The 16,171-nt window shown below is 45.2% G+C and overlaps 1 protein-coding gene across 1 annotated transcript in view; it reads right to left on the bottom strand.

Moving 5' to 3' along the window:
- Positions 1–296: 296 nt before the first annotated feature.
- The window catches only part of LOC109913623 (inactive rhomboid protein 2-like), a 59,598-nt gene continuing 43,723 nt past the window's right edge, over positions 297–16,171 (bottom strand). Inside the window, exons 13-16 of the mRNA XM_048611063.1 lie at positions 14,167–14,242; positions 13,751–13,851; positions 4,830–4,983; positions 297–1,615 (exon numbers count right to left, since the gene is read on the bottom strand). Of these exons, the coding sequence (XP_048467020.1) occupies positions 1,190–1,615; positions 4,830–4,983; positions 13,751–13,851; positions 14,167–14,242 (757 nt within the window). The 3' untranslated portion in view covers positions 297–1,189. The remainder of the gene's footprint in view (positions 1,616–4,829; positions 4,984–13,750; positions 13,852–14,166; positions 14,243–16,171) is intronic.

Raw genomic sequence — 16,171 nt, 5'->3', positions numbered from 1 at the left:
TTTGATCACCTGCAGAGAGCAGTTATTCAGCCTGCTACACTCCACTCATATCATTTGTACTCTCTTTTGAAACTCTTAATTACCTGGAATTATCTTGCAATGATCGCTCCACCTATAAATTGTGTGCCTGTGCACGTCCCCTCACTTCACCTGACGAAGGAGAAGCACTTCGAAACCTTGTGTTTTCAAATAAACCTGTTGGACCATAACCTGGTGTCGTGTGACTTCTGATCATATCCACCCCAGTCCAACAGCGGCACCTCCACATCATATTTCACAAAATAGAACTAGGGAGAAACAGTCAAACTTAAAGGTTGGTATGGAATGGTGATTTTTGTGGATTTGACTCACTATGAGATGATGGTGTTGGAGAATAGTGAGACTTTGTTTTGCCATGTATCTTCAGTTCTTTTACACTGATTTATATTTGCTAGCTTGATTTGTTTTATTTTATGTTCCCTTTTTATGTAATAAACTTCATTTTATTGTTAAAAAAATCTTCAATCTTCTGTGCCTCTGTATCAGTGAATGACCACCAAGTTAAATTTAGAAAACTGATTTATCAAGGCAGATTTCATTCTGGGATCTGACTGGCCCAGTAGTAACATCAACTGGAATCATAATGAAAGTGAAAATGAAGTATGAGTGTAAGCTAGCAAGAAACATAAAATCAACAGCAAAAAAAATTCAACATACACAGAACCCTCAAAGACATTGCTAATTAGTAGGTTTAACAGAATCTGCCTTTACAACTACACCAACAAACATTCAATCAAATTCATGACTCATCAAAAAGATTATATTGTCCAGATGTGGAAGTTACAGGCAAATGCAGATTTTTCACAATTTACATTAGTTTCTTCCTCTCGATTTGTAAAGAGAAGACAATCAATGTTTGCAAACCAATAAACAACACTCAGAACAGAGTTATTGCGTTGAATAGTTGTGGAGCAGAGTAATTGACTAAGGCAGTAATCGGATGATATTGTCATATTCTCAGCATTTCAAACTATCACACAGTAAGCACTGCATTCCATTTTCCAAATGCCCAGTCTAACAACACTATTCAGCTTTTCAATCTTACTAACAATAGGCTGTACAATTTGCATACACTAACTCTGTTACCATTACCCAGCTGCCTTTTTCAGTAAGTTCATGGTTCATTTATCCAAAAACTGCATGCTCCAAATTATTGTTCACTTATGGTTTGATCGAGGTCATACTTTTCACAAAAGTTGCTGGTGAATGGTATGCAGGTGAGGTATTCACACCAGTGACACTTAGTGGGATAAATGTAGAACCAGATCACCAGAGATGCTGCAAGTCCAATAAAGACCAGAAGCGAGACAATGATCATTATTATCTTCCTGTATTTATCACTTTGGCCAAACGTAATGTACGGCAAGAAGGCAAAAGATAGCAGGAAACCACTAATAAATCCAAATATATGGGCAATATTGTCAATCCAAGGCAACAAGCCAAAGGTAAAAAGAAAAAGAACAATTCCCATCAACTTCATCAAGGCTTTCCATGGTTTCTCCAGGATCGGCCAACTCTGAAATAATTCTACAAAGAGACAGGCCAACAAACCAAATTGCGATCCTGCAGGACCAACCTGGTGTGGGCAAAAGAGAGGACCATTGTTACAATGCACTCCTTGCACTCAGAATTTTCGTACATCCAGAGTTTTACTCACTCACTCATGAGCCTTCCTACTGGCTGTGCCACATGCTCTGCAATTCCCTCCTTACATTTCCCCACCTCTCCACTTCTCTCTGTCTTTCAGACTTTGTTTAAATCTTCTCTCTTTGAGAAGCTCTTCGTTACCAGATACCACAGTGTGGAGCTGGAGGAACACAGCAGGCCAGGCAGCGTCCGAGGAGCAGGAAAGCTGACGTTTCAGGTCGGGACCCTTCTTCAGAAATGGAGAGGAGGAAGAGAGCTCAGAAATAAATAGAGAGGAGGGGTGGGGCTGAGGAAGGTAGGTGGGATGGCGAAAGGTGAGAGCAGGTAGGCAGTGCTGGGGATTGGTCAGTGAGGTGGGAGGAGCAGGTAGGCAGGAGAGAAGATGGACAGATCAAGGATGCGGGGATGAGAGGGAGGGTTGGTCATGGGATGAGGCCGGGGTGTGGGGGGGGTTTTAAAACTAATAAACTCTATGTTTAGGCCATCGGGCTGCAGGATCCTGAAGCGGAATATGAGGTGTAGCTCCTCCAGTGTGCAGGTGGTGTTATTGTGACACTGGAGGAAGCCCAGGATGGACATGTTGTCCAGGGAGTGGGAGGGGGAGTTAAAATGGTTTGTGACTGGAAGGTGTTGTCGTTTGTCGCGTACAGAGCACAGATGCTCTATGAAGCAGTCTTCGAGCCTCCGCTTGGTCACACCAATGTAGAGGAGGCCACATCAGGAGCAGCGGATACAGTAGACCAAGTTGGAGTCACAGGTTAACCCCTGTCAGATTTGGAAGGTTTGTTTTGTGCCTTGAATGGAGGTGAGGGGGCAGGTGTAGGGGCAGGTGTAGCACTTCCTGCAGTTGCAGCGAAAGTTGCCAGGGGTGGTGGGGTTACTGGGGAGTGTAGACCGGACGAGGAAGTTGTCCCTACAGAAGGCAGATAGGGGTGGGGAGGGAAATATATCCTTGGTTGTGGGGTCAGATTGTAGGAGGTGGAAGTGGTGGAGAATGCTATGTTGGATACGGAGGTTGGTGGGATGATACAGGAGGACAAGGGGAATTCTGTCATTATTTTTGTTGGAGGGAGGGGTGTGAGGGTAGAAGTGCGGGAAATGCAAGAGATGCAGTTGAGGTCATTTTCAATCACCTGGTGGGGGGGCAGAGTTACGGTCCTTGAAAAACGAGGACTTCTGGGATGTTCGGGCATTGAATGCCCCATCTTGGGAGCAGATGCAGCAGAGGCGGAGGAATTGGGAAGAGGGGGCTACTGTCTCTGCGACTCCCTTGTCCTGTATATCCTCCAACTTGGTCTACTGTATCCACTGCTCCCAATGTGGCCTCCTCTACATCGGAGGAACCAAGCGAAGATTTGGAGACTGTTTTGTAGAGCATCTGTGCTCTGTGTACGACAAACGACAACACCTTCCAGTCATGAACCATTTTAACTCCCCCTCCCACTCCCTGAGTGACATGTCCATCCTGGGCCTCCTCCCATGTCACAGTAACACCACCTGCACACTGGAGGAGCTACACCTCATATTCCACCTCAGGATCCTGCAGCCCAATGGCCTAAACATAGAATTCACCAGTTTAAAACCTTCCCACCCCCATGTCCAAACCTCCCTCTCATCCCCACCTCCTTGACCTGTCCATCTTCTCTCCCACCTATCTGCCCTACCCACCTCACTGACCAATCCCCAGCACTCCCTACCTGCACTCACCTATCATCATCCCACCTACCTTCCCCAGCCCCACCCCCCACCCTCTATTTATTTTGGAGCTCCCTTCCCCCTCCCCCATTTCTGAAGAAGATTCCCGACCTGAAATGTCAACTTTCCTGCTCCTCTGAAGCTGCTTGGCCTGCTGTGTTCCTCCAGCTCCACACTGTATTATCTCGGATTCCAGCATTGGCAGTTCTTACGATCTCATTGTTACCAGTTTTGGTTAGGGTGGAGGTGATAGCCTAATGATAAAATCACTAGACGATTAATCAAGAGACCCAGGTGAATGTCCTGGGAACCTGGGCACTAATCCTAGAATTTGAAGTAAATAAAAATCTGGAATTAAGAGTCTAATGAAACCATTGTTGACTTTCTAATTTTTGAGGGTCTGCACTATAATATTGCCCTTAATCAAATCTGTCAGACCATCACTTCTTTCTGAACTTTTTGGAACTGTTTGTCAGAAAAGCCATTTTTGGTTCACTAATGTCCTTTAGGGAAGGAAACTGCCATACTTACCTGGTCTGGCCTACATGTGACTCCAGACCCACAGCAATGTGGTTGAATCTCAGTTGCCCTCTGGGCAATTAGGAAAGGGCAATAAATGCTGGCCTGGCCAGCAACATCCACAACCCATATATGAATATTTTTTAAAATCTCAATATCTTATATGGTTCTGTGAAATTTTATCTGATTGCAGTCTTTTGAAGCACCCAGGGACATTTATATCATGTTAAAGGAACTATATAAATGCAAGCTGTTACTGCAATAATGTAGAAAAAACATCAACATATATACGTTTATCCACCAGGATAACGGGCCAAGACACAAGGAACCTTAAAAGGGCCAGGGGTTCCTATCCCAATATTCAAACTTTTCAGATACTTGCCCTTTCCAAATAATCTGAGGTAAACTGGGCACTTTTCAGAACACATTGAGGGACACACAGTACAGCGAGAGACACTGAGGGAGTGCCGCACTGTCAGAGGGTCAGCGCTGAGGGAGCGCCACACTGTCAGAGGGTCAGCGCTGAGGGTCAGTGCTAAGGGAGCGCCGCACTGTTGGAGGGTCAGTGCTAAGGGAGCGCCGCACTGTCGGAGGGTCAGTGCTGAGGGAGTGCCGCACTGTCGGAGGGTCAGTGCTGAGGGAGTGCCGCACTGTCGGAAGGTCAATGCTGAGGAAGAGCTTCACTGTCGGAGGGTCTGCACTACAATATTGCCCTATATCAAGTCAGACAATCACTTCTTCCCAATCCTTTTGGAACTGATTGAAGCCAATGTGTCATATCCAGAAATAGCCTCAAAATCTAATTGACAGTGAAACATGGGCTGCATTAGACAGTGGTGCTCCAGTTTTTTTTGTATTTGACCTAGCTTATCATAACCTCTACTAAGGCCAACTTTCCAACCCTCCCCCTCATCATCCTGTCGTTGTACCTCAGCTCTGTACGGCAGGAAGATCGCACTTGCCAAGTTTCCCATCATTCCACTCAGGATGTAGATGATTGAAATGCGCAGCCAACCTGCCAACTTCTCCAGGTCCCGAAGAATGGTCATTTGGAATAGCACGGAAATCAGGCAGTGGATAATCCTGCAGAGGGGTAGGGAGAGGAGAGCGAGATAGGGCAGCACAAAGGAGGATACAGCCAGAGGGAAAACAGAAATAGAGCCAAAGTGAAGTGAAAAAAAAGTGTGGCAGTTTGAGAGAGAGAACAAGAGAAAAGAATATGAAATATGTTAGAATGGTAGAATGTCACTTTTCACTTGTATCAGGAGTCCATGTACACCATGTCCTGGACGAGGTGACCTGGAATGTCCCAATTCTTCAACAAAACAAAGAACTGCTGATGTTGGAGCCCTGAAACAAGCAAACTGAGTCAACAAGGGTCACTGGAATAGAAACATCAATCCTGTTTTCTCTCCACAGATGCTGCCTGACCTGCTGAGTTTCTGTGTGGTCCATATTTTCCCTTTTTGTGTGTAGCTCTAGGATCTTTGGGATATAGCTGCAGCTTGAATCCATCAGTAAAGATCCACCCAGAGTGGCTCAAGCAACAAGCAGCACCAGGCTATCCGATATCAACACAGGAGGTACTTCCCCTTAACCTGCTGTAGTCTTGCAATGTTACAGTGAATGTTTTCTTTATAAGGCCTTAAGCTTTCTTTGAAGTAATTTTAAACCTTTAAAGGCCTTCTAACTATTTTTGCAAGTCTGTGCAATGTTTAATTTAGTTCAAGTCAACATGAAGTTTTGAAACTAATTTTTAAAAGCAGTTAAAATTACATTTATGTTAAAGAAATTGATCTTGTGGCCTTGCATGGTTTATTGAAATTTCTCAAAGGGGTTAGAACAGAAGAACATAAGAGATAGGAGCAGGAGTAGGCCATTCAGCCCCTCGAGCCTGCCCCACCATTTAACAAGATCATAGCCGATCTACCCCAAGCCTTAACTCTTGTTTCAGGCCATAGCGATCAACTGCCTGACACTTCAACAATCTATCTCTCTCATCTTTAAATACTTGCATTGATCTAGCCTCCACCACTCTATGGGGTAGAGAATTCCAGACATTTACCACGCACTGGGAGAAATTTAAAATATAGTCTGAAAATTAGGGCCACATTGTTCAGGAGAGATTGTCAGGAGCACTTCTATACACAAAGTGTGGTCGATGTTTAGAACTCTCTTCCACAAATGGCGGTGGATGCTGGATCAGTTGTTAATTTTAAATGAGAGATAGATATATTTTTGTTAAGCAAAGGTATTAAGATATATGGGCCAAAGGCAGGCTTATGTAGTTAGGCCACAGATCAGTCTGATTTCACTGAATGGTGGGACAGGCTCAAGGGGCTGAATGGTCTACTCCTGTTCCTATGTTTAAATGGGTGTCCCCTTATTCTCTCGCTATGTCCCCTTGTTCAAGATTTCTACTCTAGTGGAAACATAAGCGCAAAACACCATAGATATAGGACAGAATTACTCCATTCAGTCCATTGGGTCTGTTCTGCCATTTGATCGTTGCTGTCATGTTTCTCAAACCCATTCTCCTGCCTTACCCTCTACCTTTTGATCACCTTACTAATCAAGAACCAATCTATCTCTGCCTTAAATACACTCAAAGACTTGTCTTCCACAGCTTCTTGTGGCAGTGAGATCCAAAGATTCACCGCCCTCTGGCTAAACACATCTACCCTGTCAAGCCCTCTCAGAACCTTGTATATTTCATGAAGATCACCTCTCATTGTTCTAAACTCTAATGAATAAAGGCCTAACATATCGAATTATTTTGGATACCCTACAACAGTTAAGCATGTTTATACTATTAAACTTAATGATGGGGTGGGATAGTTCATTCTGTTTGAGGCCTTCCTGATACAGCTTCTGATAATCACTCATTGCTCAGACTATTGAGTATAGGAGTTGGAGATAACACAGTGTGCAGCTGGAGGAACACAGCAGGCCAGGCAGCATCAGAGGAGCTCCAAAGGAGTTGGGTTGTTATGATGAGGTTGTACAGGACATTGGTGAGACCTGTTTTGGAGCACTGTGTCCAGTTCTGTTCTCCCTGTCAGGGGAAGGATATTAGTAAATTGGAGATGGTGCAGAAAAGATTTACCAGGATGTTATCGGGATTAGAGGGCTTGAGTTATAAGGAGACACTGGATAGACTGGGACTTTTTCACTGGAGCGTAGGAGGGGTGACATTACAGAGGTTTACAAAATCATGAGGGGCATAGATTAATTGAATTTCCACAGTCTTTTCCCCAGGGAAATAGAGTTCAAAACTAAGGGGCATATTTTTAAGGTGAGAGGAGAAAGATTTAAAAGGGGCCTGAGGGGCAATAGTTTCACACAGACTATGGTTAATATGTGAAATGAACTGCCAAAAAATAGTAGATGCAGGTACAGTTACAATACTTAAAAGACATTTGGATTGGTACATGGATAGGAAAGTTATAGAGGGATAAGGGTCAAATGCAGGCAAGTGGGACTAGTTTAGTTTGGGAAACTTGGTCAGCATGGACTAGTTGGACTGAAGGGTCTGTTTCTGTGCTGTATGACTTGATGTCTTTAGAAATTAACAGGTGTAAGTATCCTGATGATACCAAGAACTGGAGATGCTGGAGTCAGAGTTAACACAGTGTGGAGCTGGATGAACACAGTAGGCCAGGCAGCATCAGAGAAGTAGGAAAGTTTTGGGTCTGGACCCTTCTTCAGAAATGGGAAGGGAGAAGGGAGCTGGGAAATAAATGTAGAGGAGGGTTGGGGCTGGGGGAAGGTAGGTGGGATGGTGATAGGTGGATGCAGGTAGGGAGTGGTGGGGATTGGTCAATGGGAAGAGTGGGGTGGATAGGTGGGAAACAAGATGGACACATTGTGTCAGGTCAAGGAGGTGGGAGGGAGGATGGGTGGGGCTGAGGAAACATAGGTAGGGTGGTGATAGGTTGGATGCAGGTAGGGGGTAGTGGGGACTGGTGGGTGGGAAGGGTAGGGCAGGTGAGTGGGGACGAAAGTGGACAGGTTGTGTCAGGTCAAGGAGGCGGGAATGAGAGGGAGGGTTGGACATGGGATGAGGCCAGGTGTGGGGTGATTTTAAAACTGGTGAATTGCATGTTTAGGCCATTGGGCTGTAGGCTTTTGAGGCAGAATATGAGGTGCTGCTCCTCCAGTTTGCGGGTGGCGTCATTGTGACACTGGAGGAGGCCCAGGATGGACATGTCACCCAGGGAGTGGGAGGGGGAGTGGAAATGGTTTGTGACTGGAAGGTGTTCTTGATTATCACGTACAGAGCGCAGATGCTAAACAAAGTGGTCTCTGAGCCTCCTCTTGGTCTCACCGTTGTAGAGGAGGCCACATCAGGAGCAGCGGATACGGTAGACCAAGTTGGAGGATATACAGGTGAACCCCTGTCACATTTGGAAGGTTTGTTTTATGCCTTGAATGGAGGTGAGGGGGGAGGTGTAGGGGCAGGTGTAGCATTTCCTGCAGTTGCGGGGAAAGGTGCCGGGTGTGGTGGGACTAGTGGGGAGTGTGGAGCTGACAAGGGAGTCATGGAGAGAGCGGTCCCTACGGAAGGCAGATAGAGGTGGGGAAGGAAATATCTCCTTGGTTGTGGGGTTGGATTGTAGGAGGCAGAAGTGGCAGAGAATGATACATTGAATACAGAGGTTGTTGGGGTGATATGAGAGGACAAGGGGATTCCGTCTTTATTTTTGTTGGGGAGAGTGGGTTTGAGGGCAGAGGTGCGAGAAACGCAAGAGATGTGGTTGAGGGTATTTTCGATCACCGGAGGGGGGAAGTTGTGGTCCATGAAATAAGAGGACATCGGGAGTGGAATGCCCCATTGAAAGCAGATGCAGCGAAGGTGGAGGAATTGGGAGTAAGGGATCACATTCTTGCAGGAAGGTGGGTAAGAGGAGGTGTAGTCCAGGTGGCTGTTGGAGTCGGTAGGCTTGAAATAGATGTCAGTTTTGAGACGGTCACCAGAGATGGAGACCTGAGAGGTCCAGGAAGGGGAGGGAGACATTGGAGATGGTCCAGGTGAATTTGTGGTTGGGGTGAAAGGTGTTAGTAAAGTTGATGAATTGTTCAAGCTTCTCATGGGAGCACGAGGCAGCGCTGATACAATCATCGATGTAGTGAAGGAAGAGATGGGGATGCTGCCAGTGTAACAGCGGAAGAGGGACTGTTCCGTGTATCCTACAAAGAGGCAGGTCCACCCATACTGGTGCCCATAGCCATGTCCCTAGTTTGTAGGAAGTGGAAGGAGTTAATGGAGAAGTTGTTTAGGGTAAGGACAAGTTCTGTTAGGTGGATGAGGGTGTCGGTGGAGGGGGACGGGTTGGGCCTGTGGGAGAGGAGGTGGAGGGCTTTTCGGCCATAAGCATGGGATACAAGTATACAGGGACTGGATGTCCATGGTGAAGATGAGGTGTTGTGGGCCAGGGAACTGGAAGTCTTGGAGGAGGTGGAGGATGTGGGTAGTATCCTGAACGTAGGTGGGGCGGGTTCCTGGACATGGGGGGAAAGGGACAGAGTCGAGGTAAGCAAAGATGAGTTCAGTGGGGCAGGAGTAGGCAGAGACAATGGGTCGAGCAGGGCAGTAAGGTTTGTGGATTTTGGGAAGGAGATAGAAATGGGCAGTGCGGGTTTGGGGGAATGATGAGGTTGGAGGCTGTGGGTGGGAGGTCTCCTGAGGTGATGAGGTTATTCATGGTCTGGGAGATGGTTTGGTGATCAATGGTGCCATCATAATCGGGAGTGGTAGGAGGAGATGTCAGAGAGTTGGTGCCTGGCCTCTGCAATGTAAAAGTCAGCATGCCATACCTCAACAATGCAGCCCACCCGCCCCCGAAGTTGGGTTGGGGTGGAGGGCTAGGCGCTCCGATACAAAGAGGTTGAAGCGAGTGAGAGCGGTGGAGAGATTGAGGTGATTGTTGCAACGGCAGTTGGAGAAGGAGATTGAGGGAGCATAGAAGGCTGTGGGGTGGTGTCCAGAAGGATGGGGTTAGTTGGAGGTGGGAGAAGGGGTCTGCAGATTGTGGCCTAGACTCCCTGTCAAAGAAACAGGTGTGGATCTGGAGGTGGCGGAGAAAGAGTTCAACATCCAGATGTGTACAGAATTCGTTGATGTGTGGGTGCAGGGGAATGCATATGAGTCCTTTGCTGAGACCTGACCATTCATCCTCAGCGAAGGGGAGGTCTGGGGGATGGTGAATACCTGGCAGGGCTTGGGCTTGGGGTTGGGTGTAGAGCTGGAGCCAGGAGTGGGAGCGGAGAATGTCTCGGAAGTGGGTGTGTGGGTGGGGATGGTATCGTAGGTGGAAGTGAAAGTGACGTCAGCATCGGCAGCAGGAGTGACTGAGGTAACCGCCTGGTTAATGACACAGGGCACATATGGGTTGGGAGGGGGCACAAAACCAGTGTCAGTCACAAAGGGATCCAGTTAGAGTTTGCTCTGTCATCAGGTCAAAAGTGAAGTTTGTGCAGAAATACTGTCACACTTCATCAGATATACATCACTGAGAAACATCTCAGTATTCACTGCTAATTCAATCAGAGGGTCAGTATTAATGTTGTCTTTATATTGGGGTCATTTTATCAATTTAAATTCTTTACAACAGATACAACAGTGAGTGATTCCCAGCCAATGGAAGGAGACAGTGAAAAGTATTGTTTTACATTCGATCCAGACAAATCATACCTTACATAAGTATACCAGGATAATAGAACAGAATGCAGAATATAGTGTTACAACTACAGAGAGGGTGCAGAGAAAGATCAACTCGAATATAAATATGAGAGGTCCATTCATAAGTCTAATAGCAGCAGGGAAGAATCTGTTCTTGAATCTTCAGAAGGTTTCCAACCCAAAACGTCAACTTTCCTGTCCCTCTGATGCTGCCTGGCCTGTTGTGTTCCTCCTGCTCCACACTGTGTTATCTCTGACTGGCACCTGCAGTTGTTGCTATCCTTGAATCTGTTGGTAAGTGTTTTCAAACTTCTGCCTAATGGTACAGGCTGGAAGAGAGTATAACTGGGGTAGGAGGGGTCTTTGATTATGTTGGCTGCTTTCCTGATGCAGCAGGAAGGATAAGTTAGTTACAACAAGTGTTTATAATTGTTAACAAGGAGATATACAGAAAGGAGATAGAGCGCTTGGTGACATGGTGCAATGATAGTAACCTTTCTCTCAATGTCGGTAAATTTAAAGCACTGATCATTGACTTCAGAAAGAAAGGAGGAGGAGGAGAAAGGAGCGGAGGTTGAGAGGGTGGAGAGTATCATGTTCCTAGGAGTGACGATAACCAATGTCCTGTCCTGGACTTCCCATGTAGATGGGATGGTTAGGAAGGCACAACAACTCCTCTTTCTCCTTGGGTAGCTCAGGAAATTCAGCATTGTCCATAAGGTCCCTCACCAACTTCTATAGATGCATCATTGAAAGCATATTGTCCGAGTGCATAATGACCTGGTACGACAACTACTCTGACCAGGACCGTAAGAAACTACAGAAAATGGTGTGCACAGCCCGGACCATCACGGAAGACAACCTTCCATCCATGGGCTGTATTTACACTTCTCATTGCTGCAGAAAGGCGGCCAACATCATCAAAGACCCGTCCCACACCAATAATGCTCTCCTACAACCTCTTCCGTCAGGCAGAAGGTACAGAAGCTTGAACACACTCACCAACAGGTTCAAGAACAGCTTCTTCCCTGCTGTTATTAGGCTGATGAATGGACTCTCTAACTTCCAATAATGTTAATCTGGTTAATGTTGAAATTGCTTCGCACGTCCTGTGCGATGTAACCTTGCATGCCTCGCTCTGTCCAAGTTTTTTTCACCCTATGATCTGTACGTCCTTGCTTACTTTGATCTGCCTGAACTGCTCACAAACAAAAGCTGTTCACTGTACTCAGGTACACGTGACAATAAATCAAACCAAATCAAATCAAATATTGGATAAGCTGTCTGTGTTAAAAGTTGATAAGATGCTGGGACCAGACGAGAAGCATCCAAGGAAACTGAGAGAAGTGAGTGTGGAAATTGTAGACGTACTGACCACAATCTTTCCATTTTCCGTAGACTCAGGGGGTAGTGTTAGAAAACTAGAGAATTGCAATGATCATAGCCTCTTGGTGAAAAGGAGCTGCAAAAATAAATCAGGCAATTATACACCAGTCAGTTTAACTTTGGCACAAAAAACAGAAGTTGCTGGAAAAATTCAGAATGTCTGGCAGCATCTGTGAAGAGAAATCAGAGTTAATGTTTTGGGTCTGGTGACCCTTCCTCAGAACATTCTGAGGAGGTTGGTATAGTGCTTTGGTATTTGGTATAATGCTACCCCAAAAAGATTTTTCTTCACAAATGCTGCCAGACCTGCTGAGCTTTTCCAACAATTTCTGTTTTTGTTTCTGACTTACAGCATCTGCAGTTCTTTCGGTTTTGTTTAGTTTAACTTTGACAGTGGGCTTATTTCCAGGATCAATAATTCAGCACAAAATTAATAGTTACATGGGCAAACAGGGGTTGATTAAGGAGAGTCAGCATGGATTTTATAAGACAAAATTAGATTTAACTAACTTACTAGAGTTTGTGAAGAAGTGACAGAAAGGGTCGCTGAAGGCAATGTTGTTGATATAATGTACATGGACTTCCAAAAGGCATTTAGTACAGTGCTACCCCAAAAAGATTTTGTGAGCAAAGGTATAGCTCCTAGAATAAAATTGACAGAAGCAACAACGAACACAGAATTGGCTCAGTGTTGGGAAACAGAGAGTAATGGTTAATGGATATTTTTCAGATTGGAGGAAGGTTTATATTGGAGTTCACCATGGGCCAGTGATGGATCCCAAGGTTTTGCTGATATATTATTGACCCAGAACGTGTACAAGGTACAGTCTCAACATTTGCAGTTGATGTGAAACATGGAAGTATTGCAAACTGTGTCTGTCTGTGTCTGTGTGTGTGTGTGTGTGTGTGTGTATGCATCTGTGTGTATGTATGTATGTGTGTTTGGGGGGGGGAGGGAAGATGTAGGTGTCGAACACCAAAAGCACATTGACAAGTTGGTGGAATGAGCAAACAAATGGCAGATGCAGAGAAATATAAGGCAATTCGTTTTGGTTGGTATTTTTAGGCCAATGAGGCGGAGTTTAAAAATAAAGAGGATGTTTATTAGGACTAAAATCGGGCAGAAATCAGTCATGGTTCTCCATGGGCTGGGAATGGCGAATAAATGTAACAAGTTTAATAAGATCCAGTGACAAACCTCACAGCAAGAATCCCTCCACCAAACACAATGCAACCTGCACTTTGCGAAACAAAAAGGTCAGCCTTGGTCATTACAGCATAGAAAGCCATTTGGCCCATTGAGGTCATGCCAACTTTTGCAGAAGAATCCAATCAGTCCCTTTCTCAACTTCTAACCTGTTATTCTGCAAGTTTATTTCCACTAAGGGGTCAGCCAATCTCCTGGTCTCTTATCTCACCATTCTCACAGGCAGCAAGAGTTGGCTCCTGCCATATAATAAGTCCCAGTGTGCAACAATGTAGAAGCCCTACACCCTGTGCAAATACCAAACCTCACATGACAGATTGATCCTGCCTTTATTCCTACCTCTGCTCTGGCTAACACATGGCATTGGGATTCATCCAGAGTTCACTCATTTGGAGATTCCTCCCAACTCCTGGGTGCACGAGCTCAATGCCTGTCCTCCTCTACGTCATTGATACCAATATGTACCACAACTTTGAGCTCACTCTCTCCTTCATTCCTTTCAGCTGTGCCTCATGTCAATGACAGGATCCATGCTCTTATAGCCACAGTATTGTAAATGGGTGAGTTTTTGTTACCCAGCATGAAGAAACAGGGAGAGCCAAAGCCTGTAGATCTGATCTGGAACATCTGGATTCAGGAATGGCAATAACCCACATACTTCATCCAGACAGTGTACCTATAACAGAGAGGTGGTCAGTCACTCAATAGGTCAAAAACCAAACTTCCACAAAGAGTCATTTCCCATGTAAAGCTCATTGTAAACAGGCTTGCTGGACAAGCTGGCCCATACATATCATAGCCCATAAATTGTGGGACAGATTGTGCACAGGTCAGATAACCAATGGTATGGCCCATTCCTCTGGTAAACCCTGTAGATCTAGGATTTATAGTTGATTCTTGTATCCTTTATTAACTCAACATTCTGGGTGTACAATACATTACTTATGATTGGAGCAGTGAGAACAGGGTGTTCATTCGATTTCAATGTTACCTGTGAACACAAGGTTGCTTCCTCATGGAAATATCCATCCTTAAACTGGCAGTATTCTCTGGTAGTGATTTCACATCTAAACAAGAAAGATCCAAAATGCAAAGTTAATTCCCATCTCTAACAGAGGATCCAACCTTACCAACGTACAAAATAGAATCAGGAAAAGGCCATTCAGCCTCTCAAAACTTGTCCCACAATTCAGTCAGATCACAACTGATCTGATCATGGCCTCAGCTCCACAATCACACCCACTCAAGGTATAGGTAAAGTTATCACAGCCTTACCAGACCATAGAGCTGCTCTCTCATTACAGAGAGACAAGTGATGGTGGTTTAACCTGAGGGTCACCACACCTCAGGCAAGGACAGAGGTTGAGAAGGAGAACCCTTCATGATAACCCCAGCTGGTGCATGCTGCAAGTGTGGCTTTACATTACAAACCTGCCATCCAGCCAAAGATTAGTGGTGTAGTGGACAGTGGAGAAGGTTACCTCAGAGTACAATAGGACCTTGATCAGATGGGCCGATGGGCCGATGGGCCAGGGAATGGCAGATGGAATTTAATTTAGACAAATGTGAGGTGTTGCATTTTGGTAAGACAAACCAGGGCTGGGACTATTTTCCCTGGAGTGTTGGAGGCTGAGGGGTGACCTTATAGAGGTTTATAAAATCATGAGGGGCATGGATAGGGTAAATAGCCAATGTCTTTTTCCCAGGGTAGGAGAGTCCAAAACTAGAGGGCACAGGTTTAAGGTGAGAGGAAAAAGATTAAAAATGGATCTAAGGGGCAACGCAGAGGGTAGTGCATGTATGGAACAAGCTGCCAGAGGAAGTGATGGAGGCTGGTACAACTACAACATTTAAAAGGCATCAGGATGGATATATGAATAGGAAGGATTTAGAGGGATATGGACCAAATGCTGGCAAACGGGACTAGATTAATTTAGGATATCTGGTCAGCATGGACGTGTTGGACCGAAGGGTCTGTTTCCATGCTGTACATCTCTATGACTCTAAACAACTCTGTCTCGTCTACCCAAGATAACCTCTGACTCGCTTGTTAGTCAAGAATCTAACACTGCCTCAAAAATATTCAATCATTCTATGGGGAGGAGCATTCCAAAGATTCAGAACCCTCTGAGGAAAGATTATCCTTCTCATCTCAGTCTTAAGTAGGAGACCCTTTATTTTTAAACTCTGTCCCGTATTCCAGTCTCTCCCACAAGGGCACATAGGGGAAGGCGATGGCCTAACTATGTTATTGCTAGACTATTAATCCAGAGGCCCAGGTAATGTTCTGGGGTCTGGGGTTCAAATCCTGCCGCAGCAGATGGTGGAATTTGAATTCAATAAAAAGTATCTGGAATTAAGAGTCTGATGATGACAATGAAAACATTGATGATTATTGGGAAAAACCCATCTGGTTCACTAATGCCCTTTAGGGAAGGAAAATGCCATCCTTACCTGGTCTGACCTATATGTGACTCTAGACCCACAGAAATGCAGCTGACTCTCACCTGCCCTCTGGGCAATTAAGGGCAGACAACAAATGTTGGCCTAGCTAGTAACGCTCATGAAATAATTTTTAAAAATCTCTCGGCCTGATAACTCCTTTCAGGATGTCAATAAGATCAACTCTCATTCTCCTCAAACCCACCAGTCATCCCCGGAATCAACTGAGTGAACTTTCTCTGAGCTGCTTCTAACATATGTATCCTTTTGTAAATAAAGTGCTCCAGATGTGGCCTTATCAATGCTCCATGCAATGTAAAGACCAAGTCTTTATATTTTTGTGCTTTTTAAAATTAGGAACTTAAATGGGGAAGAACTGTTCTAAAACCAGAGTTTAAAAGAATTGCTTCAGAGATAGTAGGAACTGCAGATGCTGGAGAATCTGAGATAACAAGGTGTAGAGCTGGATGAACACAGCAGGCCAAGCAGCATCAGAGGAGCAGGAAAGCTGACGTTTCGGGCCTAGACCCTTCTTCAGAAATGGGGGAGGGGAA

This window comes from Rhincodon typus, chromosome 23 (assembly GCF_021869965.1).
Source record: "Rhincodon typus isolate 14 chromosome 23, sRhiTyp1.1, whole genome shotgun sequence".
In the NCBI taxonomy this organism is placed as follows: domain Eukaryota; kingdom Metazoa; phylum Chordata; class Chondrichthyes; order Orectolobiformes; family Rhincodontidae; genus Rhincodon; species Rhincodon typus.
The sequence above is the reverse complement of the archived record's forward strand: the minus strand, read 5'-3'. Positions and strand labels throughout refer to the sequence as shown.